This window comes from Thalassophryne amazonica, chromosome 12 (assembly GCF_902500255.1).
Source record: "Thalassophryne amazonica chromosome 12, fThaAma1.1, whole genome shotgun sequence".
Lineage (NCBI taxonomy): Eukaryota > Metazoa > Chordata > Actinopteri > Batrachoidiformes > Batrachoididae > Thalassophryne > Thalassophryne amazonica.
In genome coordinates, this window is record NC_047114.1 from 14,585,700 (window position 1) to 14,611,694 (window position 25,995).

Below are 25,995 nucleotides of genomic sequence, written 5' to 3' on the forward strand. Positions count from 1 at the left end.
CGGTTTATTGATACTGATATTAGAGGAGGTGATGGTTAGGGTGTTAAAGTGTTAAAAGCGTTGGGCTTGAGACCAGAGGATCCTTGGTTCATATCCCAGCCTGACCGGAAAATCACGGGCAAGGACCTTAATCCTCTAGTTGCTCCCGGTGTGTAGTGAGCGCCTTGTATGGCAGCACCCTCACATCGGGGTGAATGTGAGGCATTATTTGTAAGGTGCTTTGAGTGCCTGATGCAGATGGAAAGGCGCTATGTAAATGCAGTCCATTTACCATTAATTAACGTTAACTCTGTCATTTTTACAAAGTGAAAATATAACAAATATCTTTTAGTTTTAAAGTAATGCACTCATTCTGAAAGTTTGAGCATTAAAACTCAGATCCCAAAAGGCATTATGGGAAATTGAGCATCCTCATCACTGGTTGGCTAGTATTAAAAAAACAACACACAATTTTATGTAACATGTGTTGGTTTTTACAAATAAATCTGTATTTCTAAATATGTATTTATTTTTTTCATTTGTAAAAAAAAAGGCATTTGCAAAACTGAAAATTCTGTTTAAGTGTGCTACAGTGCACCAAATGGGGAATGTATGACAGTTGAATGCTATTTACACTCCCGTCCAGTAGATGGAGGTGTTCTATGGATTTTGACCCAAAATGCAATGTAAATGTATTTACTGATTGGGTGGCCTTAATCATTATCAGAAAAACTGCCACACCTGAGAAATTTTTCAGGAGCCACCACTGTTAATTATTAAATGGACCAGACGCATATCTGTCATGCCTAAAAAACAAAACAACAAATCAAATCAAATCAAATCAAATCAATTTTATTTATATAGCGCCAAATCACAACAAACAGGTGCCCCAAGGCGCTTTATATTGTAAGGCAAAAGCCATACAATAATTACAGAAAAACCCCAACGGTCAAAACGACCCCCTGTGAGCAAGCACTTGGCGACAGTGGGAAGGAAAAACTCCCTTTTAACAGGAAGAAACCTCCAGCAGAACCAGGCTCAGGGAGGGGCAGTCTTCTGCTGGGACTGGTTGGGGCTGAGGGGAGAGAATCAGGAATAAGACATGCTGTGGAAGAGAGCAGAGGTCAATCACTAATGAGTAAATGCAGAGTGGTGCATACAAAGCAAAAAGAGAAAGAAACACTCAGTGCATCATGGGAACCCCCCAGCAGTCTAAGTCTATAGCAGCATAACTAAGGGATGGTTCAGGGTCACCTGATCCAACCCTAACTATAAGCTTTAGCAAAAAGGAAAGTTTTAAGCCTAATCTTAAAAGTAGAGAGGGTATCTGTCTCTCTGATCTGAATTGGAAGCTGGTTCCACAGGAGAGGAGCCTGAAAGCTGAAGGCTCTGCCTCCCATTCTACTCTTAAAAACCCTCGGAACTACAAGTAAGCCTGCAGTCTGAGAGCGAAGCGCTCTATTGGGGTGATATGGTACTATGAGGTCCCTAAGATAAGATGGGACCTGATTATTCAAAACCTTATAAGTAAGAAGAAGAATTTTAAATTCTATTCTAGAATTAACAGAAAGCCAATGAAGAGAGGCCAATATGGGTGAAATATGCTCTCTCCTTCTAGTCCCCGTCAGTACTCTAGCTGCAGCATTTTGAATTAACTGAAGGCTTTTCAGGGAACTTTTAGGACAACCTGATAATAATGAATTACAATAGTCCAGCCTAGAGGAAATAAATGCATGAATTAGTTTTTCCGCATCACTCTGAGACAAGACCTTTCTAATTTTAGAGATATTGCGCAAATGCAAAAAAGCAGTCCTACATATTTGCTTAATATGCGCATTGAAGGACATATCCTGATCAAAAATGACTCCAAGATTTCTCACAGTATTACTGGAGGTCAGGGTAATGCCATCCAGAGTAAGGATCTGGTTAGACACCATGTTTCTAAGATTTGTGGGGCCAAGTACAATAACTTCAGTTTTATCTGAATTTAAAAGCAGGAAATTAGAGGTCATCCATGTCTTTATGTCTGTAAGACATTCCTGCAGTTTAACTAATTGGTGTGTGTCCTCTGGCTTCATGGATAGATAAAGCTGGGTATCATCTGCGTAACAATGAAAATTTAAGCAATGCTTTCTAATAATACTGCCTAAGGGAAGCATGTATAAAGTGAATAAAATTGGTCCTAGCACAGAACCTTGTGGAACTCCATAATTAACCTTAGTCTGTGAAGAAGACTCCCCATTTACATGAACAAATTGTAATCTATTAGATAAATATGATTCAAACCACAGCAGCACAGTGCCTTTAATAGCATACAAACACAAACAAAGACCATACAAGTTCCCGGGGTTGTGTGGCTTTTTCTTTTCTCTCAGCTCTGAAAGAACACATTTCTGTCTTCAGTCTTTCTCTCACATAGCATCAAGTTTTCTGTCAGTTTCACGCATGATGACCCTGTTCTTTTGACTGCTCTTGCTTGATTTCACATTGTACACTTTTCCTTTCTGTTTTTGTCTCACAGTAGCACAACCAGGTAGTTTTACTCAGACACAGTTTTATCTTCAGTGCAGCTGAATAATTTGTTGTCCGCTCGGTGCCCATCTCAATTTTGTTTTTCTGTAGAACATCCTAGTAGTTTCTCTTTGGGTTCAGCCTTTCATTTTGATCATTCAGCAGAGAGCACACCTACTTGATCTCTCTCTACTGGCATTTCTGTTTTATTTCCTGCACTCACCTTTCTCATTGGTCTTTCACAAATGGATCACACTCCTCTGAGCAAACATCTTTTGAGTGTTCCCCAGTTTTTTTGGCATCCCTCTTTGTTCAATCTGTTACACGTGTGTTCAGTTAATTACTCACCACTTGTCATTAATTTTGTTCATTGCTATGGTTAGTCAGTTTTCTGCTTGCACACCCGTGTTGTTTTTGCATTTCTTTTGTCGTTGTGAATGTCGACCTTCTGTTTTTTATACCACTGTTTTTTGCTCACTGTGTTTTATACTTTCTGTGTTTTTCAGACTTTTCTGTGAGCAGACTTTGGACCGTTTTTCTGACTCTGAGCTCCACCTCACCATGACTCTTCCTCCCGCCACCGTGTGCTGACCAGCACCTGAATTTTGATCTCGCCTCTATTTTGAACTTTTGTCAACAAACCTCCTTCAAAGTCCCAGACCTGTCCCTTCATCCCTGAGAAATATAACCTGAGCTAATTGTTTTACAGCCACTTCTGGCAGTCAGATTGCTCTTTCATTTGCGAAAGTCTTTTTCTCATCTGTCCACACACACAAAAGCATCTGATTGATGGGCTCAGGAAAGCATTTCCATAAAGCACCAGTTCAGTGTGTGACAAACAATGAATAGCATCTGATTCTGGGTCTAATAAAATGCTCATTAACAGGTACTGATATCTAACACCATCGGAAAGAACTGGCCTATCACAGCAACTGCCATGGTCTCTGTAGGTTGACCACTGGACCAACCAGACCAAATGCAAATGTAGACAAATCTGGCTGCTTCCAAAGTGCTGCACACTGGATTGCAGCACTTTCCAATCTGCCTCACTAGCAGAGAAAGACCCACATGAGGTGTCTCAGGGTTGGACCTGAGCTCCGCAATGCTGTGGACCATCACTCTGCACCACACCACTTTCTTCCTGCCTGGGACAAGACCCTTGGTGCTCTGTAGTGCTATGTTTTTTTCCAGAACTGGAGGTCCAAACATATTTCCCCATCTCCTTCATCATATGTGCCGCCCTCCGATGGCAGGCAGCAGCAGAGTTACTGTCACACTGTGAAAACAAAACATCTTTTCAGTTATTGAGATTTCCAAAGTGTTTCACAGTGGTAGCACCAAACCCCCCAAAAGGGAAATATTGTCAGGATGAAGGACCACCAAAGGCTCCAGAGACAATTTGACATCCAGGACAACTCACGAACTTCATACTCACGAACATACAGCATGAACACACACCCCTGTACAGAGACTTCATGGTTACATGCGCTATCCTGAGATGTTTATGGTCTCATACAGTGAACTCAAAGACTCAGGGGAAAAAGAATAGTTATTGCCCAATACTATACAAATAATGAATGTTTGTGAGTGCAATGGTAAGAATATTTAATTCGGTGAAAGATGGAATGTTCCATTTAACAAGGCGGAGCTGAATTGAAAGGTGCATTCCATCTTTCACTGAATGAAATATAACCAAGTAACATAATGAACACTGAATAACTAAAACCACAAAGACCGAGAACCAAGGACGTAAGGGTGCACAGACAACAGACAGAGCATGTAAGAGACTGACCGTAGGGGACACGCCCACCAACACACACACAGAAACGAGACACATAAGTGACAGACAAACACATACGGGAACCACATGACACCAGATACGGCCCAGGAGCCAGGCTTACACATACACCCACACAGGACTCGGTAGGAACGGAGGCCGACACACAGGGGACAGGCATGACCAACACACGTGACAGATGACGAGGTCGTAATGCACAGACAAAAAGGCTCAGACAGCGACTAAGAGGACATGCCCACAACACCATTGATATTAACCTTCCTATCTTGTTCGGGTGCAATCTGACCAATTTACAACTTAAAACACTCATAAATATTGCGTTTTACATATGACTGCCTCAAGACCTCGTGATATCCTCCACACTGTGCACTTATAAATAAAACTGATGATCACCACTTTTAATGTTGATTGGTTTAGTCAACCTTGTTACACCTGTAGTTTTCCTGGTTAAAAGTGACCACCACAGGAAATGAGTGGGTACCCAGATTATATTCATCCAACAGATGAGAAAACATCCCCATACACACACACACACACACACACACACACACACACACACACACACACACACACACACACACACACACACACACACACACACACACACACACACACACACACACAAATTTAAGATTGAACAATGTCTTTTGTAGGTATCCATCTCTTTCCTTTGCTTATGTGTCAATCCTCCCACGTGAACCACCTTCCTGAAGAAACAATGTATCATGTCGTCACACAGACTAGACAAGTGTCTGTAAACTCAACTCTTTCCTGTGCTTTTGTACCTTCTCTTCACACGGGGCACCAAAATATAGGTTATTTGCCTTGCACTCCTTTGACTCTGAGCACAATGAGTAGGCGACTGACCAGGCTGTTTTCTGTCAGAGAGGCTCTGGATCAGATTTTAGAATAAGATGAGGAGGGAACTGAAGCTGAACCAGCGATGGAAGAGGATGTCTCTGAAATGGAAGACAACACTGATTCTGATCCAGACTTTGATAAGAGTGACCACTCAACACATGGAGAGGACGAGGCACCTGAAGAACAGGCGCCTGAGGAGACATTCCAGTCCAAAAGTGGAGACATGCCCGGGTCTTCATCCCCCCAGGAGAGAGGAGGTACAGCGAGAGTGGAAAACATCATAAAGATGACACCAGAGCAAACACTGTATGCAATATCTCACGTGGATGATATCAAGTCCAGCTTCCAACTCTTTTTACAGGGGTCCATTGAGGGAATTATACTGGGGATGATAAACGTGAAGGGGAGGCGTCTGTTTGGGGAAACCTGCAGAGAATTAGACCTGGTAGACCTCCAAGCCTACATGGGACTGTTGATTCCAGCAGGAGTATATCGCTCAAATAATGAGTCAAACAAGTGTCAAATGACACTCGTGTGCATGAATTCACACGCACGCACACACACACACACGACTTCATGTTGAGCAATTTGGTCTCGGGATCTCCATTTCTTTTTTACATGTTCATTTTGGAACACATTTTCAGTGCCTATTTGTATTTTCACTGCAGTTATTCATGTTAACCACAACTCTGAGACATTGTTCACAGCATGTTGAACATGGCAGGAGGGTTAAAAGAAATTAGAACAGAACGTAATCAACATTATGAAAATTTCTAATGATCTGACAGTTGTAATTCATAGTAATACTACAGTGATTTTTAATGCTTTTCTGGCCTTTATTTATTTAATTATTAATTAATTTGTTTAGTTATATCTACAACCCCAATTCCAATGAAGTTGGGACATTGTGTAAAATGTCAATAAAAACAGAATACAATGATTTGCAAATCCTTTCTTTTGCCATCATTTTTGCACCCATCCCAGATGTAGGTCATCTCAAAAATTCAAAGGGATTTTGATTACACAGCCCATGGGGCTAGAGGTCTCTGTGGCTGTTAATTAATGATGCTTAAAGCCAACCCACATTTGAGATACAACAATGACAGTTATTAAAGCAAATTACTTTGATATGAAAAGTATTTAACATGTACTTTACTTGCATGTGTCACTAAACAGAAGGAAACATTAATGAAGCACTTCATTCCTCACATCAGAGAAAAGATAAAGCTCATCAGTGTGCTGTGGATGTGCTGATGGTTCAAACCCCACCCCTACCAAATTTCTCCATGTAATGTGGAGTTGCATCAGAAAGAGCATCCGCCATAAAAAGAAGAAAAAAAAACCCAAAACAACTTGTGCCAAGTCAACATGCAGATACACCTCAGACCTGCTGTGGTGACCCCGAGTGAAAAAAAGGGAGCAGCCGAAAGGTCTTACTTGTGATCATGAGTGAGGGATCCACATGCTTTGTTCTTTATTTCTGATAGAGTTTCCATCTGACTTTTATTTGACTTGAACTGAAATTGGATAACAATCTTTAAAATGATTTCAATTAATGAACAGGGGAGCAGCACGGTGGCTTAGTGGTTAGCACTGTTGCCTCACAGCGAGAAGGTCGTGGGTTCAATTCCCGTGGTCTTTCTGTGTGGAGTTTGCATGTTCTCCCTGTGTTTGCGTGGGTTTTCCTCCGGGTGCTCCGGTTTCCTCCCACTTCCAAAGACATGCGGGTTAGGTGGACTGCAATCTTTAAATTGTCTGTAGGTGTGTGTTTGGGTGTGTCTGTGTTTGTTTGTCTGTTTGTGGCCCTGTGACAGACTGGCGTCCTGTCCTGGGTGTACCCCGCCTCGCGCTCTATGGCTGCTCTGATAGGCTCCAGCCCCTCGTGATCCTTAATTGGACTAAGCAGTAGAAGATGAATGAATGAATGAATAATACACAGGGAAGAAGTCAGTCAGTTGCCTCCCTTCTCACTCTGTGATAAGCAGCAGAGGAGCACAGGAAAAGTTGGAATGAAATGTAAAGAAGAGTGAAAACCAGACGGTTGTAATGCTGCTTGTCTGAAGGACAGAACATGTCCTTACACAAATAAAGGACATATAAACAGATGTCAGCTGCTTTAGTGTGATGTTGTGTTGTTTGTCATGTGTTGTTGTTTTGTTACATGATGTGTTGTTGATTTGTGTGCTGTCACTGCTGTGTGACGTTAACATTGTTGTGTGCTGGGGGAGGACATACCCAGGTTAAGTGTCCCCTGTCCTGAAGTGTGTGCGCCGCGGCTGATGATTTGTCCTCAGTTGGTGGAAGTCTCAGCTCAAATGAGTGAAAGTTTGTTTGTTCCCTGATGTGTGAGGCGCCCATGACAACAACAGGAAAAACAGGAAAAACTGCTAGTCAGGAATGTGAAACTAAGGCAGCCAGGTGAGTGTGGACTTCAGCCAACTGAGATAACTGAGACGCTGACTCACAGACAGACTTAAGCCCTGGTCCCATCAAATAGTGAAGGATGAATAATGAGCCACATAGCATGTTTTTTGGGGGGTACGAGTCCAGTTATTCAACAAACGTGGGAGAATAGTGGCTCTGAGAGGCTCTTAGAGGCACAATATTCGGCTAACGAGTCTCATCTCTGAGCGTGTCGCTAATTCCAAGAAGTTCAAAATTTAGCAAAAACAGCATGGGGCAGTTTGTGTATGGGGTACTATGAGGACAAACAAGGATGTTAGAGGCATGCTTGTGGTGAGGACAAGGCTGTTAGAAACCCATTATCTGAGCACTTGGTGGCTACAAGGGCAGGACAAGCTATTTTGGACAGGCTGTTTTGGCTCCGGCCTCTCGCACACTTCTTTGTGACAATAGCCACCTGCTTTGTGCGCTGGACGATATATATTATATAATTATTTTGTAGTGGATTAATCATTTTCTGTCAGAGTTTGGATGATGAAAACACCTCTAATCGCTTCTGGAATCACAGAGGACTGTTTAATCTGCAGATTTTTTTCTCCTGAGCTGCATCAGGTGGAGAACATATTTGAAATAGCCTAAAAGGCAATTATTTGTAATGTTTATATTGTAATGGCTTGGTAAAACAGTTGCATGTTCATTCCTTCTTATGAGCAGCCTTAAAAGTATGTTTATGATAGATTTAACATCTCGTTATAATGACCAGGTGATCTCCGTTGTGTGCGCTGTGTGGGCTGATGCAATCACTCAGACTCACTCAGTGTTTTTTAACTGTGCGATTTTCATATACGTGGCTCATTATTTGAATAATCACTGAAATTTCTGACAAACCCATACATGGCTTATTATTCATGGCTTTATTATTCGGTGGGACCAAAGCTTTACTGACAGTTAATGGGAGAAATGTTGGAGTAATTCAAAAAGACCACAGCGAGACCAGTTTTCCTCTGCTCCAAAACAGACACCTTCAAGTTTGAATGTTTGCACCTGACCACAGAGACAAAGACAAGGACTGGGTTGTTTGCCCACAAAGTCCAGAGGTAAGCTTGGAGGAGCAAAAGTTCATTCAACCCTAAGAAGGCTGTAAGAGGTGCCAGTAAGGTGGAGACAGCAGCATGTTCTGGAGCCAGTTTGCATAAATTTGGTAGTAATGTCCAAAGATAGAGGAGGATGACAAAAACAAAATCTCACATCATCAGCTAGATGGTGGAAACCTTGACATGTTCAACAGGACAGTGATTCCCAACAAATGTCAAAGATGGTTGTGGAATGGAGAAAGCAGGAATGACCAATGACCAAGCATAGTTCTGACCTCAACCTACTAAAAAATATCTAGACTGTGCTTCAAACTGAGTCTGCACCAGAAAACAGTCAAATTTATTGCCAGTTTGTCAATTCTGCAAACATCCAATCAAATGTCTGATGGGGACCACAAGCTTCCTCACAGCCAATCAACGAAATATCAGGTCTGATTAATGTTTGTACAATCTGATGCAGACAAAGAACAGTTCAAGAAAACTTTTAAAGCTCAATAATGTTGGCCATGATAAGTGAATGCAAAGTTCACTGAAATGACTGCACAGCCACTAGTGGGCACAGTTCTGCTAATCTGCTAACCGCTAATTAGTGTAAGATAATATCTGTGCTAATTCTTTATTTTATGTTAGCTATCAAGTATTTGTGTTATTTGTTTGGAAGTTCTGAGAAATATAAATTAAGTTTCACTTCCATCATATGGAAGTGAAATCATTAGTAATTGATCTCTGCTCCCCTCCACAGCATGTCTTTTTCCTGGTTCTCTCCCTCAGCCCCAACCAGTCCCAGCAGAAGACTGCCCCTCCCTGAGCCTGGTTCTGCTGGAGGTTTCTTCCTGTTAAAAGGGAGTTTTTCCTTCCCACTGTCGCCAAGTGCTTGCTCACAGGGGGTCGTTTTGACCATGGGGTTTTTACGTAATTATTGTATGGCCTTGCCTTACAATATAAAGCGCCTTGGGGCAACTGTTTGTTGTGATTTGGCGCTATATAAATAAAATTGATTGATTGATTGATTGATATGTGCAACTTTCAGACACAGGGAGATCTCCCCTTGTTGGTGAGAGCCAATAACATTAGAAATGTGAGACTACACCACACCCATTATTAACACCCACACTGTATAAAAGTGTTGTACAAGCTACTTTGTGTGCCTTCACAAGATGGACGTTGTCTGTGAGGGACACAGGCCTGTTTTTTGTTGTGACCTTTAATAAACTAAAAATGAGGAATACAATGGTTTGGTTCTTGGTAAGGGGCAGTAGATTACACGAAAGAACCGAGTAGAAATAACGTTAGCAAGGCTAACTTTTTTGTTAGCTGATTATCTTTTCAGCTAACTTTAAAAACCATCAGCGGACCAATTAACTTCTGCTAAATTTAGTTCCGATAACTTTCAGACCATTAAAATCTTTTTTGCGGGCATAGTGAATAAAGCTTAACAGATAAAATCATTTGTAAAGCCTACAATCATACAATTTAGTGGCTGTCTGTTACTTGTTTTGTAGCAGACAGACAGCGATGAGAGGTAGAGCTCAATCCTCTGCCAGCAGAAAAGACATGGCTACCACAGAGAGAAAGGAAGAGGGAAAAAAGTTATTTATTTTCACAGCCATACAATCTTGCAGATGTGTTGCAGAAGACATAACAAAGCAAGTTAGTTTTGACTTATAGTTAAAATTTTAAACAAACGAATTCCGGAGAGGTTATCGGAATTAACGTCACCTCTGTCGTTTTTACTTAGAAAATATCAGCTGTATGTTTTAGTTTTAAAATAATGCACTAATTCTGACGGTTTGAGCGTTTACAGACACACACAAGCCAAAAGGCATTATGGGAAAATGAGCCTCGTCCAATCAGTGGTTGGTCGGATTATTTATTTAGAAAAAACAAGACACAAGTGGATGGAAGTGTGAATACCAATTGCCACACATTCGCTATACATGCTGAATCACACTTAAACAGAATTTTCAGTTTTCAAATTGCCTTTTTTTCCAAATGAAAAAAGACATATTTACAAATACAGATTTATTTGTAAAAACCAACACACAAGCTACATTTACTAGGTATGTTGCTTTTCCAAATAAATAAACCGACCAACCACTGACTGGGCAAGGCTCAATTTCCCATGGCTTTTGGCACATGTGTCTGTAAATGCTCAAACCTTCAAAATTAGTGCATTATTTTAAAACTAAAACATACAGCTGATATTTTCACTAAAAACAACAGCGGTGATGTTAATTTCGATAACCTGTCCGGGATTAGTTTGTTTAAAATTTTAACCATAAGTCAAAACTGCCTTGCTTTGTATGTCTTCTGCGACATGTCTGCAAGACTGTACAGCTATGAAAATAAATTATCTTTTTTTCTTTCCCTTACTTTGTTTCTGGTCATCAGGTCTCTTTGCTGAGAGAAGGCTGATTTCAGACAGAAGCACTGGTTTGATTTTTTGTTGTGATTTCCTTTGAATTTACTCAGAAGTATCAGTAGCTGCCAGTGTACTGGAGTCAATACTAAAAATTATCCGTAGTTTTATGAAAGTTAACTTTTTAATTAGCAGATTAACAGTTATTAGAGTTAACTTTTTGGTTAGCTGTGTCCACCACTGTGGACGGCCAACAGGCCAGGAGGAGGAGGAAAATAAGAACAAAGAGGAGAAGGTTACGGCAGTGTCCTCGTCACCCAAATGCCATTTTATAAACATGGGTTTGAATCCTTTTCACAGGTTTTCTGATGAACATTTAAAACAGGAAAAGTACAGGTAAGAAAAAAAACTACATGAAAACTGTGTAAATGAATAAACAAGTTGATGTCAATGTGGAGCTATACGGATGGATATGATCTGCGGACAAAGAGAAGAAGCAAACAGACTGGATGATAAGGGCACAAAGCCTTACTGTAAAGTGGTCATCTCGGTCAGCGAAGGCTGGGTAGCTTTCAGGTAGCTGGCTCGACGTGCCTGCACCTTCGGGGAAGGTTTGGGACTCCCATCTGAGTCTCCGCTGTCATCTTCAGCCATGGCTTTCACATAGCTGCCACTTCTCATTCTTCGACAGGGGATGTCATCTTCTTTTCCCAGTGGAGAGAAGGAGCTCCACTCATCCTGAGGAACCTGAGGATCAGGAGGACAAGAACATCATCAAAATGAGAGGAGAGAAGGAGCTCTGCTCATCCTGAGGATCAAAAGGACAAGAACTGTGTTGCCACAGTTACTTTGAAAAAGTAATCCAACTGAAGAGTTCCGATGCAAAACCCAGCAAGTAGGTTTTTTTTAAATGGAGAAAAATGCAGTTGAAAATGGACATTTAAAGGAAACCATGTGCGGAAAAGAACAGAATTTCATCAATAAAATGAAAACAGTTTGTTCAAATTCTTTCATATTTTGCACACTGATGGTTCCCTTGACAGCCAAGTACATGTTGGTCTCAACTAAAAATTTATGGTTTTGGAGATACTGGGCTGTGTGTTATGTGGGCCGCTGAAGAGGAGGTACTGCTGGCCCACCACCACCAGAGGGCGCCCTGCTTGGAGTGCGGGCTCCAAGCACGAGAGGGCACCAGACCCAGAAGAAGTGACAGCTGTCACTCATCCTCAGCACCAGCTGTCACTCATTCATCATCATCACCATCACCATAAAGGCCGGACTGCAACTCCACCTCCTCGCCGAGAAATCAACTACCGAAGAGGTAATTTTCTCTGCTGACTCAAATCGTTGAGTGATAATCTGAACTTCTTTTGCAGCCATTATCCTGTTGTGTCTGCCTTATCTGTGGGATTGGCGTTTGGTGTGATCAGCGACGGCTTCGCTTCACACTCCAATCAGATAAGTGGTTAAACAGGAGCTGGCTGCACGAGTGTGTGATTGGAGGTGGAGGTGCTCCCTCCTAACTGAGTGCAGACTGTGGATTACTGAGTGTGCGAATTCACACTCATCCATCCTGTCTTTGTTTTCTGCCAGCAGTACCAGGGTCGACAGCCGAAGACAGAGGCCACCTGGGGACTCGGGACTTGGCGGCTTCGGTGTTCTTCAGGCCGTTGGTGGTGGAAACCGTGTGGGACGCGGCTCATCTCTCGTCGGGGGTCTTCTATCTTCGAGCCTGCCCACACGTCACCTGGTGTTAATTGACTTTACAAATCTTGTGTGTTTAGTTGTGTGTTGTCACAACATTAAATTGTTACTATTTGGCTTATTCATTGTCCGTTCCTTTGCGCCCCCTGTTGTGGGTACGTGCTACGACACCTTCCCAACAGGATTTCTCGGCCATTCGTCATGGATTCCGAGGGGCGTCAACCCGAGCTTGAACGGCCAATGGAAGAGCCAGGAGCGCAGGCGTCAGCGGGAGGCGTGTTGAGTGAGCTGCAGCAGATTTTAACCGCCTTCACGTCTCGGCTGGATTTAGTGACCGAGCAGAATGTTCTCCTTAACCAGAGGGTGGAGGCTCTCACCGCCAGGGTGGAAGCGCGCGATCAGGGCGCTGCTGCAGCCACTCCTCTTGCTGGTCCTGGGCCCGTAACAGACGTTCCACTGGTCGTTCAACGACCCCCCCCCCCCCCCCCCACCGTCCCCTGAAGCATACATAAGCCCTCCGGAACCGTACGGAGGCTGTGTTGAGACGTGCGCAGACTTCCTCATGCAGTGTTCGCTCGTCTTTTCACAGCGTCCTGTCATGTACGAGTCAGACGCCAGCCGGGTGGCTTATGTTATTAATCTGCTTCGAGGAGAGGCACGCACCTGGGCTACGGCGCTTTGGGAGCAGAATTCACGGCTCCTAACGTCTTATGCTGGGAGTTCAAACAAGTTCTTGACCATCCAAACAGAGGCGAGACCGCTTCGAGCGTGCTGCTGTCAATGAGACAGGGGCGTCGCAGCGCAGCCGAGTATGCAGTCGACTTCCGCATCGCGGCAGCAAGGTCCGGCTGGAATAACGTTGCGCTCCGCGCCGCCTTCGGAAATGGACTGTTTCCGGTCCTGAAGGAGCACCTGCTGGCTAAGGAGGAACCGCGGGATTTTGACGGGCTTGTCGATTTGGTTATACGCTTAGACAACCGTTTGAATGAGCATCGTCGGGAGCAGGCCGGGGGGCGTGACCGGGCACGAGCCGTCCCTCCCCCTTCCGGTTCTGAAAGGGTGACGTCGTCCCCACGCTTCACTGCCAGAGAGCTCCGTGTGGCTACAGCTCCCCCTGCTGAGGAGGCTATGGACACGAGCAGGGCCAAAGTTAAGACAAACGTCAGACAAAGGAGGCTGGCCCGCGGGGAGTGTTTTGTCTGCGGCTCTTGTGAGCACATGCAGAAGGACTGCCCCAAACGGTCAAACTACAACGCCCGTCCTTAGAAACTGGGTTAACGGTGGGCCATAACACGCACGCGGGGAAACCCCGCAAATCTGCACGAATCCCAGTAACGATCCTTTGTGGGGATCTAACCCTTCATGCCCCAGCACTGGTAGACACGGGGTCGGAAGGGAATCTGCTGGATAGCAGATGGGCAAAGGAAGTAGGGCTCCCCCTGGTGGCTCTGCCGGCACCATTGCAGGTGCGAGCACTAGATGGTACCCTGCTTCCGTTAATCACACATCAGACACAGCCTGTGACCTTGGTTGTGTCGGGAAATCACAGGGAGGAGATCGTGTTCCATGTAACACCTTCTACCTCCCGAGTGATTTGGGGATTTCCGTGGATGGTGAAGCACAATCCCCGGATAGATTGGCCGTCAGGGGTTGTGACGCAGTGGAGCGAAACCTGCCACCGGGAGTGTTTAGGAACCTCGGTTCGTCCCGGCATGACGGCTAATGAGGAGGTTAAAGTCCCCCCCAATCTATCGGCGGTGCCAAAGGAGTACCACGATCTTGCTGACGTCTTCAGCAAAGATCTGGCACTCACTCTTCCCCCGCACCGACCGTATGATTGTGCCATCGATTTGGTCCCGGGCGCTGAGTACCCGTTCAGTAGGTTGTACAACCTCTCATGTCTGGAACGCGAATCAATGGAGACCTACATCTGGGACTCTTTAGCTGCCGGGCTGATCCGGAACTCCACCTCCCCGATAGGTGCTGGTTTCTTTTTTGTGGGCAAAAAGGACGGCGGACTCCGTCCATGCACTGATTACAGAGGGCTGAACGAGATCACGGTTCACAACCGATACCCGTTACCTCTGTTGGATTCAGTGTTCACGCCCCTGCATGGAGCCCAAATTTTCACAAAATTGGATCTTAGAAACGTGTACCACCTGGTTCGGATCCGGAAGGGAGACGAATGGAAGACGGAATTTAACACCCCCTTAGGTCACTTTGAGTACCTGGTCATGCCGTTCGGCCTCACTAACGCCCCCGCGACGTTCCAAGCTTTGGTAAATGACGTCTTGCGGGACTTCCTGCATTGGTTCGTCTTCGTATATCTGGACGATATACTCATCTTCTCCCCGGACCCTGAGACCCATGTCCAGCATGTACGTCAGGTCCTACAGCGGTTGTTGGAGAACCGGCTGTTTGTGAAGGGCGAGAAGTGCGAGTTCCACCGCACTTCTTTGTCCTTCTTGGGGTTCATCATCTCCTCCAACTCCGTCGCCCCTGATCCGGCCAAGGTTGCGGCAGTGAGAGATTGGCCCCAACCAACAAGCCGCAGGAAACTGCAGCAGTTCCTCGGCTTTGCAAATTTCTACAGGAGGTTAATTAAAGGCTACAGTCAGGTAGTTAGCCCCCTGACTGCCCTGACCACCACCAAGGTCCCCTTCACCTGGTCGGATCGGTGCAAAGCCGCGTTCAAGGAGTTGAAACCCCGGTTCTCGACTGCACCAGTTCTGGTGCAGCCTGATCCTGATCGCCAGTACATAGTGGAAGTGGACGCCTCTGACTCAGGGATAGGAGCCGTGCTGTCCCAGAGCGTGGAGGCTGATAAGGTTCTCCATCCTTGTGCCTATTTTTCCCGCAGGTTGACCCCAGCTGAACGGAACTATGACGTCGGCAATCGGGAGCTCCTCGCGGTGAAGGAGGCTCTTGAAGAGTGGAGACACCTGCTGGAGGGGGCGTTGTTGCCTTTCACGGTTTTCACGGACCATCGGAACCTGGAGTACATCCGGACCGCCAAGCGGCTGAACCCCAGGCAAGCCCGCTGGTCTCTGTTCTTCGGGCGTTTTGACTTCCGGATCACGTACTGCCCCGGGACCAAAATCCAAAAATTGGATGCGTTGTCCCGGGTGCACGAAGAAGAAGCCAAGGCGGGGCTGTCGAACCCCACCGAGACCATCATCCCCGAGTCCACTGTCGTGGCCTCCCTCACCTGGGACGTGGAGAAGACCGTCCGGGAGGCCCTGGCAAGGAGCCTGGACCCGGGGACCGGCCCCAAGAACAGAATGTACATCCCACCAGAGGCCAGAGCTGCCGTATTGAACTTCTGTCACGGATCCAAGCTCTCCTGTCATCCCGGAGTGCGTAGGACCATGGCAGTGGTCCAGCAGCGCTTCTGGTGGGTGTCCCTGGAAACCGACGTTCGGGACTACGTCCAGGCCTGTACCATCTGCGCCAGGGGCAAGGCAGACCATCGGAGGACCTCGGGACTCCTCCAACCCCTGCCGGTGCCTCACTGCCCCTGGTCTCACATCGGCCTGGACTTCATCACGGGCCTCCCGCCGTCCCAGGGCAACACCATCATTCTCACGATAGTGGACCGGTTCTCCAAGGCGGCCCACTTCGTGGCCCTCCCGAAGCTCCCGACGGCCCAGGAGACGGCAGACCTCCTGGTCCACCACGTCATGCGGCTGCATGGGATACCATCGGACATTGTATCAGATCGTGGTCCCCAGTTCTCTTCGCAGGTTTGGAGGAGTTTCTGTAAGGAGCTGGGGGCCACCGTGAGTCTCTCGTCCGGGTACCACCCCCAGACAAACGGCCAGGCAGAGCGGGCTAACCAGGAGTTGGAACAGGCCCTTCGCTGCGTCACCTCCGCGCACCCAGCGGCCTGGAGTCACCATCTGGCCTGGATCGAGTATGCCCATAACAGCCAAGTCTCGTCTGCTACCGGCCTCTCCCCTTTTGAGGCATGTTTGGGGTACCAGCCCCCATTGTTCCCGCTGGTGGAGGGAGAGGTCGGTGTGCCCTCGGTCCAGGCCCACCTCAGGAGGTGCCGCCGGGTGTGGCGGACCGCCCGCTCTGCCCTGTTAAAGGAGCCGGACGAGGGCCAAGACCCATGCGGACCGCCGATGTTCCCCGGCCCCCACATACCAGCCCGGGCAGGAGGTGTGGCTCTCGACAAAGGACATCCCTCTCTGTGTGGACTCCCCAAAATTGAAGGACAGATTCATAGGACCCTTCAGAATCCTCAAAATCATCAACCCGGCCGGCCGCAGTGAAGCTCCAACTCCCAGCTTCACTGCGGATCCACCCTGTGTTCCATGTGTCCTGCCTCAAGCCACACCACACCTCGCCTCTCTGTGCTCCTGGACCTACGCCGCCTCCTGCCCGGCTCATTGACGGGGAGCCTGCTTGGACAGTCCGCAGGCTCCTGGACGTCCGTCGTAAGGGCCGGGGGTTCCAATGTCTGGTGGACTGGGAGGGGTATGGACCTGAAGAACGCTCCTGGGTGAAGAGGAGCTTCATCCTGGACCCGGCCCTCCTGGCCGATTTTTACAAGAGACACCCGGACAAGCCTGGTCAGATGCCAGGAGGCGCCCGTTGAGGGGGGGGGTCCTGTTATGTGGGCCGCTGAAGAGGAGGTACTGCTGGCCCACCACCACCAGAGGGCGCCCTGCACCAGACCCAGGAGAAGTGACAGCTGTCACTCATCCTCAGCACCAGCTGTCACTCATTCATCATCATCACCATCACCATAAAGGCCGGACTGCAACTCCACCTCCTCGCCGAGAAATCAACTACCGAAGAGGTAATTTTCTCTGCTGACTCAAATCGTTGAGTGATAATCTGAACTTCTTTTGCAGCCGTTATCCTGTTGTGTCTGCCTTATCTGTGGGATTGGCGTTTCGTGTGATCAGCGACGGCTTCGCTTCACACTCCAATCAGATAAGTGGTTAAACAGGAGCTGGCTGCACGAGTGTGTGATTGGAGGTGGAGGTGCTCCCTCCTAACTGAGTGCAGACTGTGGATTACTGAGTGTGCGAATTCACACTCATCCATCCTGTCTTTGTTTTCTGCCAGCAGTACCAGGGTCGACAGCCGAAGACAGAGGCCACCTGGGGACTCGGGACTTGGCGGCTCCGGTGTTCTTCAGGCCGTAGGTGGTGGAAGCCGTGTGGGACGCGGCTCATCTCTCGTCGGGGGTCTTCTATCTTCGAGCCTGCCCACACGTCACCTGGTGTTAATTGACTTTACAAATCTTGTGTGTTTAGTTGTTTGTTGTCACAACATTAAATTGTTACTATTTGGCTTATTCATTGTCCGTTCCTTTGCGCCCCCTGTTGTGGGTCCGTGCTACGACACCTTCCCAACACTGTGCATCTGAACTCAATTACTGATTTCTGATTATTCCTTCAAAAAGTAATTAGTTACTTTACTGATTACTCAGTTTTAAACGTAACTGTTAGATTACTAGTTACTTTATTAGTCACTTTAAGCAAATGCCGACAACAACCCCCCTGCCAAGTCAATATGAAAATGATCATCCGTTTTGCCAATACTCACTTTATAGTCACCCTTTCTTGACTTCAATGAACATAAATACTTGTTTTTAAAAAATAAAATAAAGGGATTTTCTTGACCTCATATTTAAGTGTGACAGCACTGTAATGGAAAACTTTTATAATTACAAATTCTTTCTAACATTTTTCTAACATGTAAACATTTTTATTGTTAAAATTATTATTATTATTATTATTATAGTGTTAGCAGTAGTATGAAAAATTGTCTTCAAAAGTGGACCTTTAATCTAGAGGTGTTGCATGGGGGGGAGCATGTTCCCCCTCCACATCCCCTTTCTGCCTGGATTTGCTCCTGGATGGCCGCCTGAGCAGGAAAAATTGACAATGTGTATTTATGGAAAAAGCACGACCAGATTGACAGGTAGAATTTTTTTTTTTTTTTTACAGTTTTCAGTGTTTTTTTTCATGTCATGTCAGCTTCAGGAAGCGACTTTAGGCGGATTTGGGTGGAAAAAACAAGTATTTGCATTTGTTAATGCATCGCAGATCAACTGTTTTTAGAGAGGACACACATGGAGCCGCACAAAGTTTTGAAGAAAAAAGTGTAAAAATGTCTGTGTAGAAGCTCAGTGCAGGTGTGTTTCCGTCACTGCACTTTGAGAGACGACAACTGTTTTTCAACTCGGAGCTGCGCTGCTGAAATGCTTCGTGGGTGAGGTGGGCAGTTCAGTAGAACCGCGACCTTCGCCTGCCCATGGGCTGTTGCGATCAACCCACATTACAAAAATAACAGTAACGCACAGTGACTTTGAGAAGTAACTTTTATCGGATTACTGATTTGGAAAGATTAATGCATTAGATTCTCATTACTGAAAAAAAGCGGTCAGATTAGAGTAACATGTTACTAAGTAACACATTACCAGCATCATTGGACAAGAACATCATCAGAATGAGAAGGAGAGAAGGAGCTCCACTCATCTAGAGGTACATGAGGACCTGGAGAACAGAGCGTCATCAGGTTCCCCTGCTACTGGCTCCAGCAAGCTCCTTTTTACCTGAGTCATACATTTTTTGAGTCTATTATTGCAAAAATGCAAAATACACATATACAACACAATGACACACAGGAGACATACAGGACTCAAAATTCCACAAGTGATGGCTCGTTTAAGTACATCTTGTGAAGTACAGCTCCTCAGCTCGTTATAAAAATCAACTTAGATAGTTTGAATTTCCTCTCTGCCAAAGTGAACACACAGCAGAGTTTATGGGTTTTTGTCACTTCTCCAAGTGCACAAACCATGTTCCAAACAACATATGAATACATGAGGCCATTGTGTGCTGATGTAACAAACAGCACTTTGTGTAGTTTGACATCAGTACACGATGTAACAACACATTTATGACATAAACATAAACAATCAAACAAATTCCTTAATTGCTTTGAACAACCCTTCAAACACAAGAAATACATATCAAAAATGTGAATATCATGAAAAGTTCACATTTTTTTGTCAGGTTTTTTTTTTCAGAAAGTGAAGATTTGATATATATTTATATAGAATTATTAGATATAAACTAAAATGTTTCAAGCATTTTCTACTATTATACCTTAAGATAATTATAGCTTTTTGGGGTGTACAGCTCAAAAAAAATATCTTAACATGTTAGAATATTTCATTTGAAGTCAGAATTTCTACCATGTACATACCATGAATCTCTGTCTGGTTCAGTACCAACAACCAGAATCATGCTGAAGACTGTTGACTTGACAGCTGTCCAGAAGACACTTACTGATGTCTTCTACAATGAGGTTAAGCCACAGAAGGTCATTATTGAAATGGTTGGCTGTTCAGAGCGCTGGATCAAAGAATATTCACAGAATGTTGACGCTAATGGAAAAGTGTGATTGAAAAAGATGCACAAGCAGTGAAGTTATGTGACTTCATATTCTGCAAGCCACTACAGCTGTTCTCCAGCTTTGACTTGCCAGCACAGATATTTGAACAGCTGCAGGTCACAGGGACATGCTCCCTTTGTCTGCCGACCTCGTGAGCTCACAGAAAGTAAGGCTCACTCTCTGTTCTGTGATTTTAATTTAATTAATGTGTTATTATTTTCTGTTTTGCATCTGTCTGATGTCTGTGTTTTGAATGTAAAGCCTTGCATGCATGGTCAGGTCCAACTGACAGTCGGCGGTCAGCTGACAGGCACCATATGTCCACAGCAAAGCGTATGAGCAAAGCGATCACAAATGAATGAATTCACACCTTTACCCTTATTTGTTTTATTTGATTTGCACTCTTTCTGTCTGTCATGTAAACTACAATTTACATGGTGGAAGTGAAATCAGCCTGTCCGACCGGCTTCACACCGTGCCGCACCCTCAGATGCTGGCCAGTACTCATGTGATGAAGGCATGAGCGCTAGCTCACACATGCATTGCGTGTTCACCAGCTGAGTTGCAGTGCACAGTAGTCAACTGTTTCAGCAGCGCAATGCGCTGGACAGCGACCGGACACCAGGACCCTCAGCCACAGCTGACAATGTTGGATTCATGGTGTGTGTGTGTGTGTGTGTCGGGGGAGCACACTCTATGAGCCATTTGTGTTGGGGGGAGGCAATGACAACACACTCCACAAGCCATTTGTGTGTGTGTGTGGGGGGGTCCGCAGTGATACCCATGTGTTGCTAGGTTACGCCACACTCATGTTGCACTTAGACAATTTTCACAGACAGCTCGAATGTGGTCACATGCTCTCTAATATTGTGCTAGGAGCGTGAATAGCCCCGCCTTTTCTAAGTGTCCAGCGAGCGGTGTTGGATGTTCATGTGCACCACCTGAAATTTGGTCGACACATGCCGAGAGAGGGGTCGAATGGGCACTCGCAGGGCACTTCCTGTCTTTCGGCCACTGCTGTGTGTGAATGGTTGTGGCGACAGCTGTATGAGGCATTCGAGGCGGCTCCAATTTTTCACGAGTGCCATGCAATTCCTCGTTCATGCACCAGTCAGCTTCAATCGTGTTATGTATGAAGGTGTTGTGTGTTGGGGTGTTTGGCTGGATGTTTTGCGTTGTTTTCTTTTCTTTGCTCTCCAGGTGGTATGCAAACTGGTTTTTGTCTGTGGAGAAGGTGCTGGCAGAAGAGTCCTTCACCCTCATCAGTATGATTTGCAGCACCTGTGGATGATGCTCACGTGCAAACTTAAAGACTTTCAGCTGAAGCAGATAATGAGATGGCGTTCTGCATTTAAGCCATGAGTGATTCAAGCAGAAATGCCGGGAACTCGACCTTGTGACGTTCGTTTGTGAGACGCTGAGGGCCGCGCCTGGGTTTGACACATCGTGCCTGTGAAGGAGGACGGGTGAGGGACACATGCTGTCAGCACACATCAGAGGTGATTGATTGTCTGAATAAGTGTTAACAGTAATTTGGTATTTTGTTACACAGTATATGTGAATATTGATGAGAGTTGTGCAGCTCGCTTCTCACGGCCGTGGCGTGCGGACAGATGATCCTCCACCTGTTGTGAGAAGCTGCTCATTTACATAAAGCTTAAATTCAGACCTGAATGTGTTGCTGATAGTGTGTGCCTTTGAAGGATATTAGTTGTAGCTGTTGACTTACCTCACCTCTTCTATCCTTCACAGAGTCAGTCTGTCGTGTCCACCTGGGGGGTGTTTGGCAGTGAATGTGAGTCCAGAAGCGCCGGGCTTCGATCCCTTTGGGCGCTGGAGAGCGCGCCGTCCTTCACTCCGCCAGACAAACGCACTTTATGTTGTACACCGAGTTTTGCACAAGAGGGGGATAATAAAATTGTTTTGTTTTTTGGAACCGCTTTCTGGTTATTTAGCGCTGGGTTCAGTCAGACGCAGGTCCGCTCCTCAACCCGCGTCGGCACATAACAGAAGGGGCCCTAAAATGGAGCATAGGTTCATTATTGTATATTCAACCCAGTCTGACGTGTTTTTTTTTTTATGCTCGCGTCAGGAAATGATTCAAATTTTTATAATGTGTTTTTTTTAACTCACTATTACTAACCCTACTCCTACACCCAACCCTAACCTTAACCATAACTCATATGGTTAAATAGTATATTCATGTAATTGTTCCAAATGAAAACCAAAGCGGACAGATTTGGGGATGTGTGCATTCAAATATGTTATTATTATTATTATTAATGTCTTTTTATATTTTTGCTTGATGGTGAGCTGCAGAGCTTCTTAACAGGCTTCCTGTGTTCAGCATTTGTCAATAAACGCATGTGTAAATTGTGAATGTCACACTGTCAGCCTCACCTTTGTAACATTAATGTGTGCGTGCTGTTTTGCGTGTCGGCCTTACACACACACACACACACACACACACGCTCCGTAGTGCCCACAAACATTTTTCCAGTTTCATGATTAATCTGTTTAACAGTGTACCGAATAAACACGTAATTTCCAGTCATCTATAGTATAATTTCTTTTCTGTGTTCACGTTGTCATAAACAAGGAATTAATGAACTGACGTGAGCTCACATCATGCAGCCACACAGAGGGTCCACGAGTCCAGCTGTCTCTCAATTGGTGCGCAGCATGCTAAAGGAGACACCGCATCATGTGGACTTACTCACGTGATGAATGTGACATTTGCCTTGCTAGGTAGCACACATGATGAGACGGATATTTTCACATAGGGATGTCTGGCTGATGGTGTTTGCAGTGTACACCGAGGCGCAGCTTCCAAAGGTGATATGTGTTCTTGAGAGGTGATGTTCTTCATGGTATGATATGTACCTGGCACATGGGCTGTGATCATCAGCGATCGTGTGTCACGTGACGTGGCTGTCCGGTCGGATGGGGCATTGGTGTTGTGACACGCGGCTGGGTTTTTATTTTTAATTCCATTGTGGTGGTGCGGGAACGCTGCTGGTCGGTGATTCCACCTCCAGCGGGACATGCTGGATATACCATGATGGGTGGTCCATAGCTGTCAGCTGTTCCATCATGGACATGACAGCCATCCAGATTCATTAATTAATGCTTCGATCTTAAATATGATCAATCTATCTTTATTAGTTGGCTATGTACCACAGGCTTTTAAGGTGGCAGTAATTAAACCATTACTTAAAAAGCCATCACTTGACCCAGCTATCTGAGCTAATTATAGGCCAATCTCCAACCTTCCTTTTCTCTCAAAAATTCTTGAAAGGGTAGTTGTAAAACAGCTAACTGATCAACTGCAGAGGAATGGTCTATTTGAAGAGTTTCAGTCAGGTTTCAGAATTCATCATAGTAGGTTACAAATGATCTTCTTATGGCCTCAGACAGTGGACTCATCTCTGTGCTCCTCCTGTTAGACCTCAGTGCAGTTTTTGATACTGTTGACCATAACATTTTATTACAGAGATTAGAGCATGCCATAGGTATTAAAGGCACATGCGCTGCAGTGTTTGAATCATATTTATCTAATAGATTACAATTTGTTCATGTAAATGGGGAGTCTTCTTCACAGACTAAGGTTAATTATGGAGTTCCACAAGGTTCTGTGCTAGGACCAATTTTATTCACTTTATACAGCCTAGAGGAAATAAATGCATGAATTAGTTTCTCAGAGTGATGCTGAAAAACTAATTCATGCATTTATTTCCTCTAGGCTGGACTATTGTAATTCATTATTATCAGGTTGTCCTAAAAGTTCCCTAAAAAGCCTTCAGTTAATTCAAATGCTGCAGATAGAGTACTGACGGGGACTAGAAGGAGAGAGCATATCTCACCCATATTGGCCTCTCTTCATTGGCTTCCTGTTAATTCTAGAATAGAATTTAAAATTCTTCTTCTTACTTATAAGGTTTTGAATAATCAGGGCCCATCTTATCTTAGGGACCTCGTAGTACCATATCACCCCAATAGAGCGCTTCGCTCTCAGACTGCAGGCTTACTTGTAGTTCCTAGGGTTTGTAAGAGTAGAATGGGAGGCAGAGCCTTCAGCTTTCAGGCTCCTCTCCTGTGGAACCAGCTCCCAATTCAGATCAGGGAGACAGACACCCTCTCTACTTTTAAGATTAGGCTTAAAACTTTCCTTTTTGCTAAAGCTTATAGTTAGGGCTGGATCAGGTGACCCTGAACCATCCCTTAGTTATGCTGCTATAGACGTAGACTGCTGGGGGGTTCCCATGATGCACTGTTTCTTTCTCTTTTTGCTCTGTATGCACCACTCTGCATTTAATCATTAGTGATCGATCTCTGCTCCCCTCCACAGCATGTCTTTTTCCTGGTTCTCTCCCTCAGCCCCAACCAGTCCCAGCAGAAGACTGCCCCTCCCTGAGCCTGGTTCTGCTGGAGGTTTCTTCCTGTTAAAAGGGAGTTTTTCCTTCCCACTGTAGCCAAGTGCTTGCTCACAGGGGGTCGTTTTGACCGTTGGGGTTTTACATAATTATTGTATGGCCTTGCCTTACAATGTGGAGCGCCTTGGGGCGACTGTTTGTTGTGATTTGGCGCTATATAAAAGAATTGATTGATTGATTGATTGATTGATACATGCTTCCCTTAGGCAGTATTATCAGAAAGCATTGCTTAAATTTTCATTGTTACGCAGATGATACCCAGCTTTATCTATCCATGAAGCCAGAGGACACACACCAATTAGTTAAACTGCAGGAATGTCTTTCAGACATAAAGACATGGATGACCTCTATCTTCCTGCTTTTAAATTCAGATAAAACTGAAGTTATTGTACTTGGCCCCACAAATCTTAGAAACATGGTGTTTAACCAGATCCTTACTCTGGATGGCATTACCCTGACCTCCAGTAATACTGTGAGAAATCTTGGAGTCATTTTTGATCAGGATATGTCCTTCAATGTGCATATTAAGCAAATATGTAGGACTGATTTTTGCATTTGCGCAATATCTCTAAAATTAGAAAGGTCTTGTCTCAGAGTGATGCTGAAAAACTAATTCATGCATTTATTTCTTCTAGGCTGGACTATTGTAATTCATTATTATCAGGTTGTCCTAAAAGTTCCCTGAAAAGCCTTCAGATAATTCAAAATGCTGCAGCTACAGTACTGACAGGGACTAGAAGGAGAGAGCATATTTCACCCATATTGGCTTTACTTCATTGGCTCCCTGTTAATTCCAGAATAGAATTTAAAATTCTTCTTCTTACTTATAAGGTTTTGAATAATCAGGTCCAATCTTATCTTAGGGACCTCATAGTACCATATCACCCCAATAGAGCGCTTCGCTGTCAGACTGCAGGCTTACTTGTAGTTCCTAGGGTTTATAAGAGTAGAATGGGAGACAGAGCATTCAGCTTTCAGGCTCCTCATCTGTGGAACCAGCTCCCAATTCGGATTAGGGAGACAGACACCCTCTCTACTTTTAAGATTAAGCTTAAAACTTTTCTTTTTGCTAAAGCTTATAGTTAGGGCTGGATCAGGTGACCCTGAACCATCCCTTAGTTATGCTGCTATAGACGTAGACTGCTGGGGGGTTCCCATGATGCACTGTTTCTTTCTCTTTTTGCTCTGTATGCACCACTCTGCATTTAATCATTAGTGATTGATCTCTGCTCTCTTCCACAGCATGTCTTTTTCCTGATTCTCTCCCCTCAGCCCCAACCAGTCCCAGCAGAAGACTGCCCCTCCTTGAGCCTGGTTCTGCTGGAGGTTTCTTCCTGTTAAAAGGGAGATATTCCTTCCCACTGTCGCCAAGTGCTTGCTCATAGGGGGTCATTTTGACCGTTGGGGTTTTTCTGTAATTATTGTATGGCTTTT

At 45.1% G+C, this 25,995-nt stretch overlaps 1 protein-coding gene across 1 annotated transcript in view; it reads right to left on the bottom strand.

Moving 5' to 3' along the window:
- dlgap1a (discs, large (Drosophila) homolog-associated protein 1a) overlaps positions 1-25,995 on the bottom strand; it is a 415,980-nt gene that overhangs the window by 183,084 nt on the left and 206,901 nt on the right. The window contains exon 3 of the mRNA XM_034183790.1: positions 11,538-11,752. Coding sequence (XP_034039681.1) covers positions 11,538-11,752 — 215 coding nt within the window. The remainder of the gene's footprint in view (positions 1-11,537; positions 11,753-25,995) is intronic.